Consider the following 21,961-nt stretch of genomic DNA (forward strand, 5'->3'; position numbering starts at 1 on the left):
GTGCGCCTCCCGCCTATGGAGAACTACATGCCCCAGTCTGCCCCGCGAAAGGAAGAAGTCAGAAGGCGCCGCTTCGCGCTAACGCTTGCGATGGTTGAATTCCCCTCCTCACGCCAGCCTAGGAGAAGAAGTTCGTAGTCCCAGAGGTGAGGTAGGAGGCGGCAGTTTCAGGCGGGTGAGGGCGGAGCTGAAGTGACGGCGGAGGCGGAAGCAACGGTCGGTGGGGCGGAGAAGGGGGCTGGCCCCAGGAGGAGGAGGAAACCCTTCCAAGAAAACAGCAACAAGCTGAGCTGCTGTGACAGAGGGGAACAAGATGGCGGCGCCGAAGGGGAGCCTCTGGGTGAGGACCCAACTGGGGCTCCCGCCGCTGCTGCTGCTGACCATGGCCTTGGCCGGAGGTTCGGGGACCGCTTCGGCTGAAGCATTTGACTCGGTCTTGGGTGATACGGCGTCTTGCCACCGGGCCTGTCAGTTGACCTACCCCTTGCACACCTACCCTAAGGTAGGGCCCGTCCGGAGCGGGCTGCGACCCTTCCCTTGCAGCCCATTTCTCGGCTCCCCACACGTATGTCGGCTCTGGCAACCTGGCTGTTAAATCGGCCCTTCAATCGCTGTCTCCCATCTGTGTAGCTCCTCTTTTCCTCCCTAATCCTGCCTGCACCCCATTTCTGCTGTCATTACCGGAAGTTTGTCCTGCACTACCCTGTGATAGGCTGGGGGACACAAAGATGAGAAAGACGCGGTCCCTTTCCTCTGGGAGCTTGCCGGGCTGCAGGGGAGTCGAGCACTCGGAGGAGGATAGGGGAGGATATGGATGATTAATGCGGGGTCCTCACCTTAAGGAGCGTAAGGGGGGGTTGTAGAAAGGGAGGCGCAGATACGCGAGTCCACAAATGATTGATTGATAACCCTTGTTTACTAAGCGCCTCTCGGGGCCAGGAGCGCAGTCTTCGGGGAGTCAGACAAGTAGACGATTCCACTGTAGTATAAAAAGCGTCACGAAGGCAGCTCAGGGAGTAGCGAGACGCTCAGGAATGCTGTCTGCCTATGTTGAGTTACTGTGTCCAAGACGCTGCCAAGAGGGACTGGGTTAGAGAAGAGGCAATTAGGTGTCTGCCTACCAGAAACTGACCACTCAGTGCAGAAAACGGGGAATTCGTGGAGTGGGTGAAGAAATGAGACTGTGGACAGGAGGGGGTTCGCAGCTTACAGAGAGGAATGGCCCTCCTCTCTATGCTTCCCCCCTTTCTTTTAATTACATACCTAACCCTCTTCACGTTGGTTTTTCAGCCTAAGAACTCTGTTTACTCAACTTTCTAAATTGCTTGATGATTCCCACCACACCTTTCCCATGTATGATTTGAGTATATGCCCTCCCCCACGTTGTTTTATGAGAGCTTTTGTTGATGTTGCTGGTGGTTTCCTCTTCGTTTTTCCTTCATCTCCTCTATGCTATTTGCTTAACCATTGTGGCTGGACCTCCTTGCTCTCTAAAACTGGAGTGGCTACGGAGACAGTTCCAGTGAAGCTTAGGATGTTCCATATTGGCGAGTATTTTCAGGTCTTTGAAATGAAAAGTTCTAAGTGCCGGCACTTTTCAGATTTTGTTACGGCTGGATTTTAAACTGCATGGAGATTATCAATTTTCAAAAAAAAGTGTGGGAGAGGGGACTCTACTAAATTTTTCCAGAGATTTATGTAACGATCGAGAAAGAAGTGAGAAGTTTTAACTTCAGACTTAAATCAATGAATACTGCTTCTAACCACGTTATTTTTCTTCACCTCTTGTAAACTTCTCATCATTAAGAGGATTGTATGAAGAAGCTCATTAATATTGATTTGGCCTGGAATTGGGTTGAGACTTACTTTCTGTTTTTCTAGGGTTTCTTTCCTTTTTTGGGATTTTCTTGGCAATTTTGTGGTATAAACCAGAATGTTCGGAAAATAATCAAATAATTTGAAAGGATACCTTCCTGGAACTTGTAGGTACTTTAATAATGTCCACTATTTTCTAACAATTGGTGTTATATCTATAAACTATTTTTACTTATTTATTAAAGCTTTTCTCACAAAGAACTCCAAATCATCTGGCTCCCTATAGGTCCTGGACTTGAAATTTATATAGACTCCACTGTTAGCCAGAGTGATGGGAGATTTATCATACCATTATCCCTAATTCTCACAACAACCCTGTAAAGTAGGGTTTTAAAATTAAGGAAATTGAGGCTCTGAAAGGTTAAGTGACTTGCCTAAGGTCACATACCCAAGAAATAGTGGAGCAGGAATTCAGCTTAAAACTGGCTACACTATGCTGCCTCCTATTAATAAACTTGCATTAAACATATTCGGCCGGGTGCGATGGCTCACGCCTGTAATCCCAGCACTTTGGGAGGCCGAGGTGGGTGGATCACCTCAGCTCAGGAGATTGAGACCAGCCTGGACAACATGGCAAGACCCCGTCTCTGGAAAAAAAGAAAAACAAAAAAAACTAGCCAGGCGTGGAGACGAGCACCTGTAGTCCCAGCTACTCGGTGGGAGGCTTGCTTGAGCCTGGGAGGCACAGGTCGCAGTGAGCCGAAATGTCGCCAGTGCACTCCAGTCTGAGAATGAGACCGTGTCTCAAAAAAATAAAAATAAAAAAATGCCGGGCGCGGTGGCTCACTCCTGTAATCCCAGCACTTTGGGAAGCTGAGGCGGGTGGATCACCTCAGGTCAGGAGTTCAAGACCAGCCTGGCCAACATGGTGAAACCCTGTCTCTACTAAAAATACAAAAATATTTAGCCAGGCGTGGTGGCGGGCGCCTGTAATCCCAGCTACTCAGGAGGCTGAGGCAGGAGAAGCGCCTGAACCCGGGAGACAGAGGTTGCAGTGAGCCCGCGCCACCGCACTCCAGCCTGGGCGACAAGAGGGAAACTCTGCATCAAAAAAAAAAAAAGAAAGAAACATATTTAATTATGTCACTGATTTCTATTGGCTCTCCTCTGTGCTTTGTGCTCCAGGAAAAAGCACTGTGTATTGTAAGAAATTAGATGAATTTTCAAACTCACATAGCGTTTGAAAAACGAGATAGAAATCTCGTTTTAGGCTGGGCGCGGTGGCTCACGCCTGTAATTCCAGCAGTTTGGGAGGCCGAGGCGAGTGGATCCTGGGTGGTCAGGAGTTCAAGATCAGCCTGACCAACATGGTGAAACCCCATCTCTACTAAAAATACAAAAATTAGCCGAACATGGCGCACGCTTGTAATCCCAGCTACTCAGGAGGCTGAGTCAGGAGAACCGCTGGAACCCGGGCGGTGGAGGTTGCAGTGAGCCAAGATTGTGCCACTGCACTCCAGCCTGGGGGACAGAGCAAGACTGCATCTCAAAAAAAAAAAAAAAAGAAATCTCAGACACTTTTTGAGAACTAATTATTTGTTGCAAGAAAGTAGAATACCTGTTTGTAAGTAGTTATTTTTAAATTATTCTATGTTTTATCTACAGAAGTGCAATTGTGTAATTTATCTCGGTCGAAAAAACAAGAGACATAAATCATGTTAATAAAAAAGCTAATTAGAGCCAGCCTGGTCATTTTTTAATGGAGTGTGGTCTCTAGAACCATACAGACCTGGTTTTATTCCCAGCTCCTTGATTACTGTTTGTCCTTGCTGATCACTTAACTTCTATTTATTTATTTTTTAATTTAAAATAATTGAAACAGGGTCTTGCTGTGTTGCCTAGGCTGGTCTCAAACTCCTGGGCTGAATGGGTCCTTATGTCTTGACCTCCCAAAGTGTTGGGATTACATGCATGAGCCACGGTGCCTGGCCTAAATAGTACCATTGAGGGACCTTCTAATTATGAATTTAGCTGGTATTTCATATGGTGGAAGCACTATTTATTGTGTCCTAAATCAGAGGAGATACATGTTATATAAACTTGCCAGTCATTTGGGATACATAGGGCATGAAATATTTACTTGAAATCATTATTTTTGTATATATAACATGAAATACTTAGAATAAAGATATGATTCTTGATAGCTACCAGTTGAGTGCCTACTCCATACCAGATGTTTCATAATTTGTTAAGTCTTAACACAGTGCCTGGCACATTGTGGATGCTCATTAAATATGTCTGTCTGTTAGATAGTACTACATAATAGTAATGCTATTGTGGATATAAATATATAATTCTCCTAATAGTGAAGATTGACACTCTGCAATTATACAGGCAGTAGAAAATAAATGAATAGTAGTTAGGATTGATGTAAGAGTATTGTCCTTATTTTACAACTGAGGAATTAGATTAAGTAACTTGTCAAAGGTTGTGCAGAATAAGTGGCAAGTCTGAGCTTCAAACCAGGGCCGATTCCTGAAACCTCGGCTCTTTTCACCATGCCATATGGTTTTCCGAAATTGGTACTGGATGACTTATTAAAGGAAAGCATATCTGAGAATGAAATGGCATGTGGTATAGCTGATACTAATGAGCTTATGCTTCCTTTGTGCAATATAAGGAAATATGTGGTGCTCCAGAGACATAAAATAATTCTTTAACTGTTTTACAAAGCCTGCAACAGCTACTCAGATATGAAATCTATCTCAATTGTTAAAATTCTTTCAATTTCATCTTAACAGTAAATGCAGCTGGAACTGAGGTCCAAAAGTGTGCTACCTTCAAAGTTGTATGATAAAGTATATTTAATATTAGACTGCAGCCATCTCTTCTTGATGGATTGTTGCTGCTGCATAAATTTTACTAATCCTTTTGCTGGAAAGAAATATATAGCTTGTATTCCATTGGTTGCTAACTGGTATATGCACATGCTGTTTCCTTATTAGGTGTCTGCCAGTTTGTACACAGTGGATCACACAGTAAGTCGAGGGGGCTCCCCCATATGCAATAGCTTTTTTTAAATACTTTTATTTTATCAAAGAAAAACAGCTGAAGACATTAGTCTTATTAAGCAGTTAATATTTTACAGTAATGAAGAACCAGATGTCCATCCTATCTTAAGCTTTCACAAATATACATTGATGCCTGTAATTGTTTTCTATTTTAAAAATCTATTAACACTATTACCATTTATTAAGCACCTTCTACATCCCAGGCACTGTACTGGAAATAGCTTCCAAATTATTGAGGAATTTGGAGATAATGGCTGTTCTCTCCTTTTTTGATGAGAAAGCTGAGATTCTTAGACAGGTAAAATAACTTATGCACTCACCCAAAAGGTTTGATCTAGGTCTGGCTGATTGCAGTGTCCTTTCCCATATACCACACTGTTGCTCCCGTGTTTTCATTTAATGTAAGCCCAGTTTAAAAAAATCCCTTCATATAAACATTTTTATAGATGTATACCTTACTTTATCAGGCCCTTGTGTCACCATTTGCCATGTGAAGCTAGTCTGATACTTTTCCTGATAAGCCTGGTGATTCATATAAACAGGGATGTGGCAGAAGTATGCCATTGGTCCTAGGGTATTTGCTTACTCCTATCGCTGTTAAAGTTCTAGTTATATCACCGTTGTGTTTTTTTTGTTGTTGTTTTTTAAGCAACAGGGTCTCACTTTGTACCCCAAGCTGGAGTACAGTGGTGTGATTATAGCTCACTGTACCCTCAAACTCCTGGGCTCAAACAATCCTCACACCTCAGCCTACTGAGTACTAGGACAAGAAGTGTGCACTACCATACCCAGTTATTTTTTTGTGTGTGTTTGTTTCGGTACAGACGGGGTCTCGCTATATAGTCCAGGCTGGCCTCAAACTGTTGGCCTCAAGCAGTCCTCCCACCTCAGCTTCCCAAAGCCCTGGGATTACAGGTGTGAGCCACTGCACCTGGCCTGTCACTATTAGTTTTATTTTTAATTTTTTCCCCCCACAGATTGTAACCAAAGAAAATGGAAAAAGGGTGGTGGTTTTACCTACTAGGCTTTTTTCTTCATATCACTTTTAAAATAAGGAACTAAAACCTCTATATGGCAAAGGTCTTGAGTATCAACTGGCTCCTATCATTTTTTTCTTTCAGTTGTGAAACTTACTGGACGATTTGTAATAAACTTTACTAACTGCTTTCTTCCTAACCTGTTTTCCCCTGAGGAAAAAAGAATACTATTTTTTGGTAACCCTTCCTGTTCTTGAACTCCCTAGGAAGAGGAGTTGTACGCATGTCAGAGAGGTTGCAGGCTGTTTTCAATTTGTCAGTTTGTGGATGATGGAATTGACTTAAATCGAACTAAATTGGAATGTGAATCTGGTAAGATGCTATGCTAACGACATCAGCTGTATGTAACATTGTTTTCTTTGTGATAAGCTTTTGAAGTATTTTCTTTAGGAAATGGAAAACACACTGTTGAAACTAGTCATCTAACATATTGTAATTATTATGGATCTAAGAGTTTTCGTAGCTGCTGCTAGAAATTTCATGGGCTTTAAATTTCATCTGTTTGTTGAGACAGTGTTTATTTTCTGCTATGAATAGGACACCTTTGTTTAACCAAGCATTCTGTCAGACAAATGCAGTATAATTACCCTACTCACAATTCATTACTACCTTTTCACAGATAGTATAATTTTCCTAAACCTTTCAATCATAAGTTCATCGACTTATCTCCAAGTTTTTTACTGAATCAGGCCTTTGACTCAGTATTTAATAGCATATTATTCATTGGTCAGGCCATTAAAATAAGTAGCCAGGGCTTTGTCATCTGTTAAACCACTTTTCTTTCTTTTTGCTGAAAGCAATATGTTTAATAAAAGAAACCTATAATCAGGACACAATTGACGTTTAACTTTTTAAATAACTATAATGGAATATTCTCCACTCGTTACACTGTTTATTAGTGTAGAAGGAGGCACCTTTTCCCCTATCACTATGCCATGGCTCACATACAGTCTTTGATATCATAACCGTATTTTTGCGGCTTAGTCTCCTAACTGATCATCTTTATATATGCATAATGCTGTCCAGTTTATTATCTAGCACTTCTGAGAAGTGTATTACAAATGCATTACTGAGTTGGGAAAAAATAAAATTAGGATAGTGATAAAATGTTATATCACAAGAAGGAAATGGATTTAATGAACTAAATGAGAGTATATCTGGTAGAGACCCATTTCAACATTAGAATTATCTGCTGTAGAACATTTTCTAGTTCAATTTTCTTAGACTTTCAGATGTTAGGCTGATTGTTTTATTTTTCTTTTGCCATGTGCATACCCTTACTTAACTGAGTGATCTGGTTCTTAACAATAATACCTTATATTTGTATAAATCATTAAAATATATTATTTCATTCAACCCTATGCAATAGGTTGTGGTATTTCTATTTTACACATATAGAAATCAATAGTCAGAGGTTAAACTGCTCAGCTCAGGTCACACACACCAACAAATGATGGAACTAAACCTTTTTGAGTGGCATCTTCAGGATGCCAATCCAGTGCATTTTCCACCACACAAGGATCCTCTTATATGAATGTCATCATGTGGCCAGAGCCTGGGTGTATAATTAATAGATTTGTATCTAAAACATTTGACTTGTAGGAGGGAGACAATCTGTTAAAGATACATTTCCTACTACTATATTACCAAATTTGGAAATTCACATTGATGAAATCTTTTTAAGTATAAAATTTTTTTTAATAAAATGCCAAATCCTTTTCTTTCCTCTTTCCCTTTCTCTTTTGTTTCTTGTAATTTGACTATTTTTCTCTTACAGCATGTACAGAAGCATATTCCCAATCTGATGAGCAATATGCTTGCCATCTTGGTTGCCAGAATCAGCTGCCATTCGCTGAACTGAGACAAGAACAAGTACGAAACAATACTGCCTTTCAAACTAGCCTGCTTAGATGGCACTGACTTGTATTGCTTGAAGTGTTTATCACCCACTTGATCCTATTTTAGTGTTATATTTTATATTTGGCTTTCAGCAAACAAAATTAGTTTGCAAATAGAAAAGTCAGTTGAATAATTGCTTTTGTATAATGCTTTACTATTAAAAGTTATGCTTACGTTCATAATCTTATTTTGTTTCTTCTCACATTCCAGTGAAGATATTACCCTCATTTTACATATGAAAAAACCAAGGCTCAGAGGAATTATTTCAGAGTTCTTTTTCTCCATCCCAACTCCCATTGGACAGTTGCCATTGCCTTAACTCAGATAATCATTTCTTGTCTGTATTTTTAAATTAACTTCCAAACTGTTTTTCTAATTTAACCCTTTCTAACTCCATCCTTTGCTGTGTCCAGATTTTTTTTTCTAAATTTCATCATGCCATTCTCCTGTCTTATATAATCAGTAGCTCCCAATTACATATAGATTTAAGTCCAAACTGTTTATCACAACCTACTCCTGATTACTTCTCCAATGCCATCTCTTAAAATTCCTGACAAGGGAATTTCATACTCTGTTCTCCAGACATACTGGGAAAAGTTTCTTAATTTTATTGATTTTTGCACAGGAAATAGTCACATGTACAAACTCAAAAGATAAAAAGAGTATACATATAGTGAAAAGTCTCCCACCCCTGTCTCTTAGCCACTCAGTTTTCCCTCGTGAATGTAGCCAAGGTTACCAATGCATAGATATGTTATGCGTATACAAGGATGTACACATATATTTTGTAAATACAAGTATACATAAAGAGCTTCTACTAATTTTTTTCTACTACATAATATTCTGTGTAGATATATTATAATTTTTTTAGGCAGTCCCTTATTTGTGAACATGTAGGTTGTTCCTAATCTTTTTCTTTTGTAAATGATACCTATTTTGCACATTTGTGAGTATACCTGTAGAATAAAATCATAGGGCTAGAATTGCTGAGTTAAGAGGTATATGCATTTTTTATTTTTATGTTTTTTAGAGATGGGGATCTCACTATATTACCCAGGCTGGCCTCAAGCTTCTGGGCCCAAGTGCTACCATAGATACCACTGCACTCCAGCCTGGGTGACAGAGCGAGACACTGTCTCAAAAAAAAAAAAAAAAACAAATGAAAAAAGAAACAAAGCAGAACCAAAGCTATCCCTAGAGTTTAGTAAATGGCATCCCACACTTGTGCTTTAGAGAGGCCCAGTGCTGCTAAAGAAGTCAAGAAATCAGAATTGGAGGAAAGATGATATCATTTGTCAAAATCCTTTTTTTTTTTTTTTTTTTTTTTGAGATGGAGTCTCGCTCTGTCGCCAGGCTGGAGTGCAGTGGCGTGATCTTGGCTCACGGCAACCTCTGCCTCCCTGGCTTAAGGGATTCTCCTGCCTCAGCCTCCTGAGTAGCTGGGACTACAGGCGTGCGCCACCACGCCTAGCTAATTTTTGTATTTTTAGTAGAGATCGGGTTTCACCATGTTGCCCAGGATGGTCTCCATCTCTTGACCTCGTGATCCACCCGCCTCAGCCTCCCAAAGTGCTGGGATTACCGGTGTGAGCCACCACGCTGGGCCATTAAAATCTTATCAGTAGCTTCCTACATATACTCAGCCCATAAATACTCCCTTCACCCTGCCGTGTTGTCAGATGTCTACCATTTTATGTATATATTCTTCTGATTGATTTTTTCCGTCCTCTTTTCCATTGATGTTCATTATAGCATGATTTATTCTCGATGAAAGCATTAAAGATGAGAATGATATGATTTGTCCCTTCCCGTTCTACCCTTAAGGCCTTGCTGGTCCTTATTTAATTACATCTTAAGAGTCTTCTTATTTTTGGACTTAATTCAAAAGCCTGTTATTCTGATAGAGGTGACAGGTAGCTAGTAAGTGTGTTTGGTGGCAAATTAAAGTAGCCTTGGTTTTTAAGCTTTACCATCATTTGCATAGATAACTAAGAGTTTACTCTAATGCTATTGATTATGGTAGATGTATTTAATTGTTTGTATCCTGTCCCAATAAGGATTGGAGTAATCTTGATTATATTGTTCTTTCGAATATACATATATAAAAATAATATATTTCTCATTATTTATTTTATTTTTAGCTTATGTCCCTGATGCCAAAAATGCACCTACTCTTTCCTCTAACTCTGGTGAGGTCATTCTGGAGTGACATGATGGACTCCGCACAGAGCTTCATAACCTCTTCATGGACTTTTTATCTTCAAGCCGATGACGGAAAAATAGTTATATTCCAGGTGACAACTGAGCTTCATGGATTCATCTAAATACTAACAACAGTAAATGTATATGTCTTAAATGAGTGTTTCAGCATAGAACCATACTCAGTCACTTACAAATATTTATCATCAAATAATAATTACTTATTTGGCCCTACATTAAAATATTAGACATCAGTTTTATTACCCTTCCCTTTGCCTGTTAGAAGCCTAATCTAAAGCCCATTAGTTTTTATGTAACCAGAACTCTTGAGTCTTTTAAATTTTATGGTGGTTAAATTGATAAAATGAAATTTTTAAATATGAGAGACAATAATTAATATACTTCGAACATAAATAGTGGCCATATATGATTACATATGGATATCAGATAAAAGCAATATGACATAATTTTTAGTTTTTTACAGTGCTTTTACTCATGACTCTAATAAGAGAACTTGTTGAAGAAGTATTTTGCCTAGAGAAGTAATGTCTCCTATCTCATCGTTTACCACATGATAATAACTGTTATTCCCTGGAGGTTATATTGTGCTAGATATATTCTCTCACATCTTCAAACAACTTTATGAGGTTGTATTATTCCTGTTTTATTATGAGGAAGGTGAGAGTAACTTGTTGCAGTTTCACGGCCAATAAGTAACAGAATTAAGCTTCAAACCCAGGGCACTTTAGCACCAAGGCCCATATACTACCCTACCATGCTTTTAATTCAGTAGTTGAATTCCTCAAATTTACCAGTCAACAGAGTTTATGCTGTGGCACTGTCTTCCTCTCAGGTAATAAAGTAAACCTTTTAAGGACTGTAGCTAAGTAAGTGGCTTAATGTATGGCTAGTATGTGATTTTTAGCACTCCCCTGAACCTTGGGTCCCCTCTACTTAATTTGGTAATAAGTAAAACACAGGAATTTTCTCTTTAAATTCATGAACAAGTTCTATGTCGTAAAGCTACTTACCTCAAGGCATAAGTTGACTCTCAGAGTGAAGCCCTCATTCATTCCTCATTAGATAGGAGATTAGCTCTGTGTCTCTCTAAAGTCTGTGTGAATTTGAGCATAACTGGGATGCAGAAACCCCCATTCTAGAGGATCAGAACTATACACAAGATGTAAAAAGTATGGAGTGTTTGGCTGTAATTTATGGATTCCTCATACTTAGGGAAGAATAGAATGTTTCATATGAGAATAAATAGAGATAATGTGTATTTAGCCAAAAGTTTTGGCAGTCTGATAAATTATTCCTGATCAACTAGAATTAGAACTCATTTCTGCAAGGTATAGTATTTAATGTAGTATGTCATGATTTGTCCCCCTCTCCCTTTAAAAAAAAAACAAAAAAAAAAACGTTGTCAGGAAGTTAAACTAACATAAATATGCCAGAAATCTGTTTCTTTGCAAGGCACTGGCTCTGATGTTTAGGAAGTGCAATTAAAATATATTGTGGCTAATGTGTTTTATTTTTTATACAGTATTTCTGCTACTTTTTCTCAATTTAAATGTTTAAAGAGATGATGTGTTTTAGAACTTGTTACTGAAAAAAGCTAAAGAAGTACAAATGACTTAATTGCTTTCATTATTATTTTAGTCTAAGCCAGAAATCCAGTATGCACCACATTTGGAGCAGGAGCCTACAAATTTGAGAGAATCATCTCTAAGCAAAATGTCCTGTAAGTTTTATTTTAAGTAGCTTAGATAAAAACATTAGCAGTCAAATCTGGTTGTAGTAGAGTTGGTCATGTTTGTTTTTACACTGATGGAACATAAACAGATAATTTCTAAAACACTGGTTCTCAAACTTTCATGTGTGTTACAGTTTGGAGAGCTTGTTCAAACACAGATTGCTGGGCCCTACCTCCAGAGTTTCTAATTTACTAGGTCTGGGAGAAGATCTGAGAATTTGTATTTCTCACAAGTTCCAGATTTTGCTGATGCTGCTGGCCTGGGGGCCACACTTTGAAAATCACTATTCTAAAAACATTTAGTTTGCTTCAAAGGATGTTTTGAGCATGAACTAATCAAATATTCTGGTATTTCCCAATAAATTGATCAAATAATGAAAAATGCCAAAAGTGAGAGTCCCCATTCTATTTTTATTTCCATGTTAGAAGTGAATTTTGACTTATAAGAACATAAAACATCAAGCTAAAGCAGAACTCACCTTGTGAAATTTCCTCATACCTTATTTTAGATACTGATTTAATTAGCCTTCTAATTATTTTGGTGGGTGGGAGTGGATAGATAATGATAGCACATAACATAAGACCATCTTTAACTTTAATTAGATTAGAATAAACCAAATCCAAGCTCACATGTAATTAAGCAGAAAGCATCAATGTCAATAAGAATTTGAAAATAAAACAGGAAACTCATAATGTGATAGAATATTCATTTGGTTTTGATGTGCTAGAGAAACTGGTACACATAAAATGTATCAGATGACACAAACAAAAACAATTGGATATCTGTAAAGTGTATATATCTAGAAGTAGTCATGTGAGACTAGCTTTTGGAATATAGGATATAATAAACTCATACTTACTATTTCAGCAGATCTGCAAATGAGAAATTCACAAGCGCACAGGAATTTTCTTGAAGATGGAGAAAGTGATGGCTTTTTAAGATGCCTCTCTCTGTATGTATTCCTCTTTATTATGTGTATAACAGATAAAATCTGGCTTGTATCAGAGAGATATATTACTTTTTATTATTTTAAAATTAGCACCTCAAAAGTAAACCTTTTTACTTGTTCCTTTCCAAAGTTGTACATTAGATATTTTAGTTTGTTTAAAAGGTTGTAGGCATACTACTTGAATAAAACCCAGGCAGGTAGTTTTTTTCACAGTACAAGAGCATTCTTCTTGTTAGAATCTCTTGATTTATGTTGAATGTGCTTCTCCACACATTTAAATTAAGCTTTAATTTAACATATGTCTGAGGCCGGGCACAGTGGCTCATGCCTGTAATCCCAGCACTTTAGGAGGCCAAGGCGGGTGGATCGCCTGAGGTCAGGAGTTCGAGACCAGCCTGGCCAACATGGCGACACCCCATCTCTACTGAAAATACAAAAATTAGCCGGGCGTGGTGGTGCATGCCTGTAATCCCAGCTACTTAGTAGGATGAGGCAGGAGAATCGTTTGAACCTGGAAGGCAGAGGTTGCAGTGAGCTGAGATCACGCCACAGCACTCCAGCCTAGGTAACAGAGTGAGACTCTGTCTCAAAAAATAAAATAAATAAAATAAAATAAGTATGTTTGAATGGTTTAGGGATCAGATTTTTGTTTTTGTTTTTATCTGCATGGCCAGATTTGAGGCTAGAAGAGCTGGATAAAGACTCTAGATTAAGAAGGGCTTTATATTCTATACTAAGGAATATCAGCTCTGTGCCAAGAGTTTTTAAGGGTAATGGTAAAGTGGGCAAGTGAGAGTAGGGGTACCATATGCCCTCCTAGGAAAAAATATGAAGCCTTATGAGGGTGAGAGGCAGGTTTTATGAAAGTGTGCATGTTTCCTCTTCTCCAAGGAGTTCAGATATGGTCCCTCCCCCACATTTTACTCCTCCCCACCCCCAACAAAAAAAGGAAAAAGAGAAAGATAGTGGGCCATACCACTTATTGACTATCACCTACTCTGTGTCAGATACCAGGTCAAGCATTTCAGTGAGTGGTAAACAAGTTACTGCTTTATAGTGTGTTCATTCTAGTGGACTGTTCTATCTCAAGTATAAAACTGCAGTAGTCCAAATCACATGCTCCCTGTAATTTCTTATAGAAACAGTTTCTTGAGAGGTTTTATCATATATCATTACAGTTAGGTGGACCTTACAAATTAATACTTTTTACTAAGCAAAATGTTTAAAGACTATGTGAGAAAACAAGGATTAAACTTTAAATTTTATCCTTCGTTCATTTCTAAACCTGGTTTTGAGCTTGTCCAAAAAAGGGCAGTTTTTCTTTCCAGTATTTAGGATGTTTGTTGCAGTTTGATAGTTCTGTGAAACCTAAATAATTATTTAATCTTAAGTTACAGTTCCCAGTACTGTACTACCTGGCATATTATTGGTGATTTATTGACCTTTAACATTTTGTCATTATATGCTATGTTGTTTTTTTAAATCTAACACTTTAAAAGTAATTTTGTGAAGCAACTAACTTTATAATGTATTTATAGAAATGTATTTCTTAGAAGTTTTTGTGCCCAAATATAAATTATAATAGGATCCTACATTTGAATAAAAATTATTCTTTTGGCCGAGTGCGGTGGCTCATGCATGTAATCCCAGCACTTTGGAAGGCCAAGGTGGGAGGATCACTTGAGCCCAGAAGTTCAAGATCAGCTTGGGTAACATAGTGAGACCCCATCCATCTCTACAAAAAATAAAAAAATTAGCTGGACATGGTGGCACGCACCTGTAGTCCCAGCTGTCAAGAGGCTGAGGTGGGAGAATCACTTGAACCCAGGAGGTTGAGACTGCAGTGAGCTGTGATCGTGCCACTGCACTGCCTGAGTGACAAAGCGAGACTGTCTCAAATTTTATTATTTTTTTAAGTGTTCTTTTTTTAAATGCTTTTTCCCTTTCAGTGATCCCATTTGACTTTTAGAACAGTACCCTGTGATAAGTAGGTGGTGATTTAGAGAGGTGAATTGACTACTCGCAAGGTTATACAGTCACTATGTTAGAATTCAAACCTAATTTTTCTAACTGTACATCTTCTGCTCATCCTATTCTGCTGTAACTATTTACTTCCTAAAGTGTCATGATTTTTCCATGATTACATACAGAATCACTCAGCCAGTTATTGGAATCTGGTCGTAGCTGTTAAAGAGACACCCTTGTCTCCAGAATGGAAATTGAGGTCACTCTTTCTTCACTTGCATTTCTTTTTGAGGAGCCGGGCACTGTGCTAGGGAGTTGAGACCTAGTAAAGATGTCAGGAGTTCTCAGATCTAAACAGACATGGACAATAATGATTGCTATACACACACACAGTCCTACACATGTCTCATACACAGCATATAAGGACTGTATTTAAGTCTACTGGAGGTTTCAAGGGGAGGATTGACAGGTGAGATAGAAATATCTCAAGTGATGAGTAGAAATTTTTGCTAGTTATAGCAGAAGATTTACTTAAAATTTTTTTTTCAGATATACTGGCCTCCTGCTCAATGTGTGTAGGGTACATTACTATATATGGAGGATAAGGAGAGTCAGAAATTTGACTGAACTGGGAAAACAGGAATAGAGAGAATCAGGAACATAAGTGTCAAGAAGAGGCTTCTATGTGAAGGATAGATTAGAGGACCAGGTTGGAGAACTTTGGTAAATCAGGGAAGAAATTATGAGGTCTGGATTAGGGCAGTAGATAAGAACAAGAGATAATGGAGATAGTTGAAAATCTGTAGGATCTAGTCATTGTTTTGTTGTGGAGATTGAAGGGATGAGCCCCAGTTTTCTGGCTTAGGTAGTTGCTACTGGAATCTAGATATCAAATATATCCTCATTTTGTGGTAAATTCCTTAGTACTCAGGTTACTTAGGGCTGGAACATGGAGAGGAAAGTGGGTATTTGCTCATTAAAAACATATTTTACTCTATTATCTTTCTAAATTGGATACTTAAAGAATCATATGGGAGTTCCCTGCTTTTAGATGCAACATTCTCCAAAGTCCACCTCTTTTGCTGGCAGACAAACAATGACTGTGCTTACTGCATGTTCAAGTCTTGGCAAACTATCGAGTGATTAGGGTGGTAAGTATAGATCTCTTACTAGGCAGTGTTGGATGAGCAGAGATGTGAAAATTAGGGAGTATCTGTATTACACAGTTTGTCAGAGTTAGACTTTTAATTATTTAAAAATGGCTTGACTTTTTCCTATTCTTTGAATCTTAATAGGTCAATTATGAAAAAAACTCCAGGTGGGAGAATGGCTTGCGCCCATGAGTTCAAGGCCAGCCTGGGCAATATAGTGAGAGCTTGTCTCTATAAAAATTCAAAATAAATAAAAATAAAAATAAATAAAAAATCTCTAATTGCTGATTCTCATAACTGGCCTTCTGTCTTAAGATATTTTAATTATAAGGAAAATATAACTATCTCTTTACTGAGATATGCTGTAATGGTTACAGAATGCCTTATAATAGCTGTGCTTTTTTAAATTGAAGTATAAGTAAATTATGGCAAATTGAATATGTAAAGTATTCTAGGGAAACTGACTTCTGGAAGCCTGGTGTGAATTCTTTTATAAAACAAATGATCATTTTAAATTTACCTATTCTATACCTTAACTTTTTGGTATATTGGTTTTCTTAAAGCAAGTATCGTAATAACTTGCAAAATAATATATGACATTTGTACAACAGTGTACAATTTACAGGACACTTTCACTTGTCTTATATATTTAGCAGAAAGTCAAGTATATCTGATTTTATTATTATTACAAAAGTGATATAGCCATGTTACAGAAACATTAGAAGTGGAGGAAAAAGACTTTATGCCAACCTAATGTAATAGCTATTAGTATAATATTTCCTTCTATAAGTATGTTTTTTAATAGTTTCAAAGATAACCAACAAAGTTTTAATTGTACTGTTGAGCTAAGTACATAAGGTTGACTAATTAAGAATTTCCTGTTTCTTATAAAATTTTAATATAACTAATTGTTGATTTTTTTTTCCAGTAACTCTGGGTGGATTTTAACTACAACTCTTGTCCTCTCGGTGATGGTATTGCTTTGGATTTGTTGTGCAACTGTTGCTACAGCTGTGGAGCAGTATGTTCCCTCTGAGGTAAATTTAATTCTAACCCTTAGACCATTTGAAGACTGAGCCCTGTGATATATCATTTTAAACACCTTATTTGTTTAGCTGGAAAAACAAGGCCTCTCTACTAATAGAAAGAGAGAAGATGTGGTGGTTTTAATGTGGTAGAGGTTGGCACACATAAAAATTACAGGTTTGCAGCACAAGAATTGTTCTCAGCTTTCTGTGATGCTAACTACTGTGGTGACATATATGTTGACTGGCTTGAGAACGGTGTCTCTTTCTGACTCTCTAAGACTGAAAAGACCTGTTGACATCAGTTTCTAGGGGATATATGGGAAAGAAGAATTTTTTTTTTTTTTGAGGCAGAGTTTCATCTGTCACCCAGGCTAGAGTGCAGTGGCCAGGATCTTGGCTCACTGCAACCTCTGCTTCCTAGGTTCAAGTGATTCTTCCTCAGCCTCCCGAGTAGCTGGGACTACAAGCATGCGCCACCGTGTCCAGCTAATTTTTGTATATTCAGTAGAAATGGAGTTTCACCATATTGACCAGTCTGGTCCTGAACTCCTGATCTCAAGTGACCTGCCCACCTCTGCCTCCCAAAGTGTTGGGATTACAGGTGTGAGCCACCATACCCAGCCAGAGAGAAGACTTGTAGAACCACTTAATAGTTTAAATTAATTACCACAATAGTAAGGAGCAGTGCTGCGCTGGGCCAGGTGTGGTGCTCATGCCTCTCTAATCCCAGCACTTTGGGAAGCCTAGGCAAGAGGATCACTTGAGCTCAAGAATTTGAGACCAGCCTGGGCAACATGATGAGATCCTGTCTCTATGAAAAATTATAAAAATGATCTGGGTATGGTGGTGCGTGCCCGTGATCCCAGCTACTTAGGAGGCTGAGGTGGGAGGATCACTTGAGCCTAGGAGGTTGAGGCTGCAGTGAGCCAGGATTGTGCCACTGTACTCCAGCCTGGTGACAGAACAAGACCCTGAGTCTCAAAAGAAAAGAAAAGAAAAGAAAAAAAAATGCTGGAGTGTTTGATTTTGAGTTGTTATATTCTGGTATCTAACCCCAAAAGAGATGGGAGACATTGTGACTTCCTTGGTAATTAAAATTTAACTGGCCCAAAAAATATAACTGTTAAGGTAAAGGATTTTTGTTTGGGGGAAAGGCTATAATTTAATTATTCAACTTAGCTTTCAAGAACAGAAAAGTATTTATATAACTAAATATAGAATAATAATGGCTGTCAACATCTAATCCAACTGAAATAAACTTTAGTTTTCTTATGCCTCCAAAGTACCATAGAAAAAGAGAAAAGACAGAAATTAGAATCTAATAATAAGCCATTGGCATGTGCCTAACATGGTGCTTGAACAACTGTCTTATCCTAATAGACTATAAAGATGTTTAAATATATGATTTGCACATGAAAAATGATTAAGATAATATTACACTTAATCTTTTTATTAAGGTGATATAATTGATGTAGGTACCTGGAAACTGGGACAGGATAATGTTGATAACTAACATTTATATAGTCTTTAAAATTTACAAAGTATTTTCATGTATCTTCATATTCTTCCCATCTAACTGAAATGTTGTGTCCTTTAACCAACATCTCCTCAGTCTCCTACCTCCCTTCAGTGGCTTCTTTCATGTTGATGTATAAAATCAAACAGTTCCTGGTTGCTGCTTCAAGATCTTTAAATGTTGTTAGGTAGAGTTGTGAACATTTTTCTTTCACAGTGCCCCAGAGCCAACAGTCACATGTGAATTCTGAGTTTTATGGAGGCCTGCTATATCAGATCCATCAGATCCATGTCCAACCCATCAACCACTGAACTTTTTTTTTTTTTTTTTTTTTTAGACAGGCTCTCGCACTGTCGCTGAGGCTGGAGTGCAATGGCACGATCTCAGCTCACTGCAATCTCCACCTCCCGGGTTCAAGCGATTCTTGTGTCTCAGCCTGCCGAGTGGCTGGGACTACAAGCGCACACCACCACACCCAGCTTATTTTTGTATTTTTAGTAGAGATGGGGTTTCACCATGTTGGCCAGGTTGGTCTCGAACTCCTGACCTCAAGTGATTCGCCTGCCTTAGCCTCCCAAAGTGCTGGGATTACAGGCGTGAGCCACTGCGCCTGGCCTGAACTTGTCTTAAAGCTACTCTCATACTGGAAAAGCTTAAGGTACTGGGGCACCTCCTTGCAGGATAGTTGTTCCCCTGAGGCAACAGTCCAGTTAGAACACATCTGAAACGTGTGAGTAAGCAACTATCGTGACAATCACTTTTAGAACATTTTCATCAGCCCAGAAAGAAAATCTATACTCTTAGTAATTGCTCCCCATTTTCTCCCAAGCAGCAGCAGCTGCACCACCCCCACCTCCATCTCACCCTCCAGCCCTAGATAGCCAATATGTAGTCTCTTGTGACTGGCCTCTTTGACTAAGCATATTTTCAAGGTTCATCATGTTATAGCATGTATCACTTTATCACTTTTTATTTATTTATTTATTTTTTTGAGATGGAGTCTCGCTCTGTCGCCCAGGCCGAAGTGCAGTGGCGCGATCTCGGCTCACTGCAAACCTCTGCCTCTCGGGTTCAAGCGATTCTCCTTCCTCGGCCTCCCTAGTAGCTGGGACTACAGGCATGCACCACCACACCCAGCTAATTTTTGTATTTTTAGTAGAGATGGGGTTTCACCATGTTGGCCAGACTGGTCTGGAACGCCTGACCTCAGGTGATCCACCTTCCTCAGCCTCCCAAAGTGCTGGGATTACAGGCTTGAGCCACCACGCCCAGCCAGGATAGCATGTGTCACTTTTGATAAACTCTTGAAGGTGCTCTTTATTCAGCATCTTTTAAAAACACCTTTCCAGTATCGGGTACTTCTGTGGAGTTCTTGCTTTATAATCTAGTCAGTTGTCCTGCCAGTGATATCAGCACTTCAGTTTCTAACTTTTGGATACAGGGATTTGTTGCCGTATGAGTAGATTAACAACAGAATCTATACCATTTCTTTTTTTCTTTTTTTTTTTTGTGAGACAGAGTCTCACTCTGTCCCCCAGGCTGGAGGGCAGTGTCGCGATCTCAGCCCACTGCAATCTCTGCCTCCCGGGCTCAAGTGATTCTTGTGCCTCAACCTCCTGAGTAGCTGGAATTACAGGCATGTACCACCATGCCTGGCTAATTTTTTGTATTTTTAGTGGAGACCGGGTTTCACCATGTTAGCCAGGCTGGTCTCGAGCTCCTGACCTGAAGTGATCCGCCCACCTCAGCCTCCCAAAGTGCTGGGATTACAGGCATGAGCCACCGCACCCAGCCTATGCCGTTTCTTAGTGGAGACTTTTCACTTTGCTTTTCTGCCTTTAAGAGATACATACGGACAGGCCTAGTGGCTCACACATGTATCCCAACACTTTGGGAGGTCAAGGTAGGAGGATCACTTGAGGCCAGGAGTCTGAGACCAGCCTAGGCAACATAGCAAGACCCTATCATTTAAAAAAAAAAAGAAAGAAAGAAAAAAGAAAAATTAGCTGGGCATGGTGGTGCATGCCTATAGTCCTAGCTACTCAGGAGGCTGAGGCAGGAGAATCACTTGAGCCCAGGAGTTCAAGGCCTAGTAGTGAGCTATGATCACTCCACTGCACTCCAGCCTGGGTAACAGAACAAGACCCTGTCTCTTTAAAAAAAAAAAAAGAGAGACAGAGACATTCATACATATATCTAAGTCTACCTACTCTCAAAAGATGTTAGATATTACTATTATTCTCCAATGAGTTTTATGACATTTGCAGTGATTCTGTTTTATGCTTTCGTTCTTTTAGTGTCTTCTTGTATATGGTATTAACAATTAAGGAACTTTATATATCATTTTCCATACATGTTCAGCTAAAACATTTAGGAGCAGAAAAACTTGCACCAAATTATTTTACCACTTGGTAGGAGAGCTAAGATGTTGAAGGACTTGATCACTTAAGGCATCCATAGCTGTTTTTCTTGATACCCAATTGTTATACTCCTGAGGATTTTAACTTGAGACGTGGAACAGCTTTCTTTGGCCATCCATTGGGAGCTGAATCACATACCTACAACACTTTGAGAAAAAGTATTCTTCTTTCTTAAAGTTTTTATAGAATTTTTTTTACCAACTATTTATAAATTAAATTGTTATTTAAAGACTAACTTGGAGAGGTTCCTAATTATCCAGACTACTAATGTACATTGGTTTTCTTTTGCAGAAGCTGAGTATCTATGGTGACTTGGAGTTTATGAATGAACAAAAGCTAAACAGATATCCAGCTTCTTCTCTTGTGGTTGTTAGATCTAAAACTGAAGATCATGAAGAAGCAGGGCCTCTACCTACAAAAGTGAATCTTGCTCATTCTGAAATTTAAGCATTTTTCTTTTAAAAGACAAGTGTAATAGACATCTAAAATTCCACTCCTCATAGAGCTTTTAAAATGGTTTCATTGGATATAGGCCTTAAGAAATCACTATAAAATGCAAATAAAGTTACTCAAATCTGTGAAGACTGTATTTGCTATAACTTTATTGGTATTGTTTTTGTAGTAATTTAAGAGGTGGATGTTTGGGATTGTATTATTATTTTACTAATATCTGTAGCTATTTTGTTTTTTGCTTTGGTTATTGTTTTTTTCCCTTTTCTTAGCTATGAGCTGATCATTGCTCCTTCTCACCTCCTGCCATGATACTGTCAGTTACCTTAGTTAACAAGCTGAATATTTAGTAGAAATGATGCTTCTGCTCAGGAATGGCCCACAAATCTGTAATTTGAAATTTAGCAGGAAATGACCTTTAATGACACTACATTTTCAGGAACTGAAATCATTAAAATTTTATTTGAATAATTATGTGCTGAAATTTGAGTATCTGATTTTTCTAGACCTTCCTTCCTATTCCTGCCCAACCTAGATAAGAATTATGAAATGTTCTGTGTTTATTGCTATTGCTTTATAATGTGATGGTCAGGGACCATTTTGATGCAAAACTGATCTCTCAGCAGTACATTTGATGTTATTTTGCACAGGCTATAGGTTTTTGTTTGATGAGTGTTTCCAAAGAACTATTTTTCTCTGTTAGATAG

At 38.7% G+C, this 21,961-nt stretch overlaps 1 protein-coding gene across 6 annotated transcripts; it reads left to right on the forward strand.

The window, feature by feature from the left end:
• Positions 1-57: 57 nt before the first annotated feature.
• Positions 58-21,728, forward strand: TMEM59 (transmembrane protein 59). Of its 6 annotated transcripts, none has more exons than XM_009458320.4 (9): positions 61-502; positions 4,821-4,853; positions 6,130-6,235; positions 7,701-7,795; positions 9,964-10,116; positions 11,681-11,762; positions 12,646-12,727; positions 16,769-16,877; positions 21,096-21,728. In XM_009458320.4, the coding sequence occupies exons 1-9, from the start codon at positions 314-316 to the stop codon at positions 21,249-21,251; spliced, it is 1,005 nt and encodes a 334-aa protein (XP_009456595.1). In that variant the 5' UTR covers positions 61-313; the 3' UTR covers positions 21,252-21,728. The 6 variants fall into 6 exon arrangements, with proteins under 6 accessions (XP_063671117.1, XP_063671179.1, XP_009456595.1 ...); XM_016952906.3 differs by having other exon boundaries at positions 176-502; positions 12,643-12,727; XM_063815047.1 differs by lacking the exon at positions 4,821-4,853 and having other exon boundaries at positions 58-146; positions 12,643-12,727.
• The last annotated feature ends 233 nt before the right edge of the window (positions 21,729-21,961 follow it).

Source organism: Pan troglodytes, chromosome 1, assembly GCF_028858775.2.
Source record: "Pan troglodytes isolate AG18354 chromosome 1, NHGRI_mPanTro3-v2.0_pri, whole genome shotgun sequence".
Taxonomy (NCBI): domain Eukaryota; kingdom Metazoa; phylum Chordata; class Mammalia; order Primates; family Hominidae; genus Pan; species Pan troglodytes.

Coding starts and splice junctions, on each gene's coding strand:
- TMEM59 (XM_016952906.3), top strand. CDS start 314: ATGGCGGCGCCGAAGGGGAGCCTCTGGGTGAGGACCCAACTGGGGCTC. Junction 10,117..11,680: donor GAAAAATAGTTATATTCCAG/GTGACAACTGAG, acceptor TTATTATTTTAG/TCTAAGCCAGAAATCCAGTA. Junction 11,763..12,642: donor ATCTCTAAGCAAAATGTCCT/GTAAGTTTTATT, acceptor TTACTATTTCAG/CAGATCTGCAAATGAGAAAT.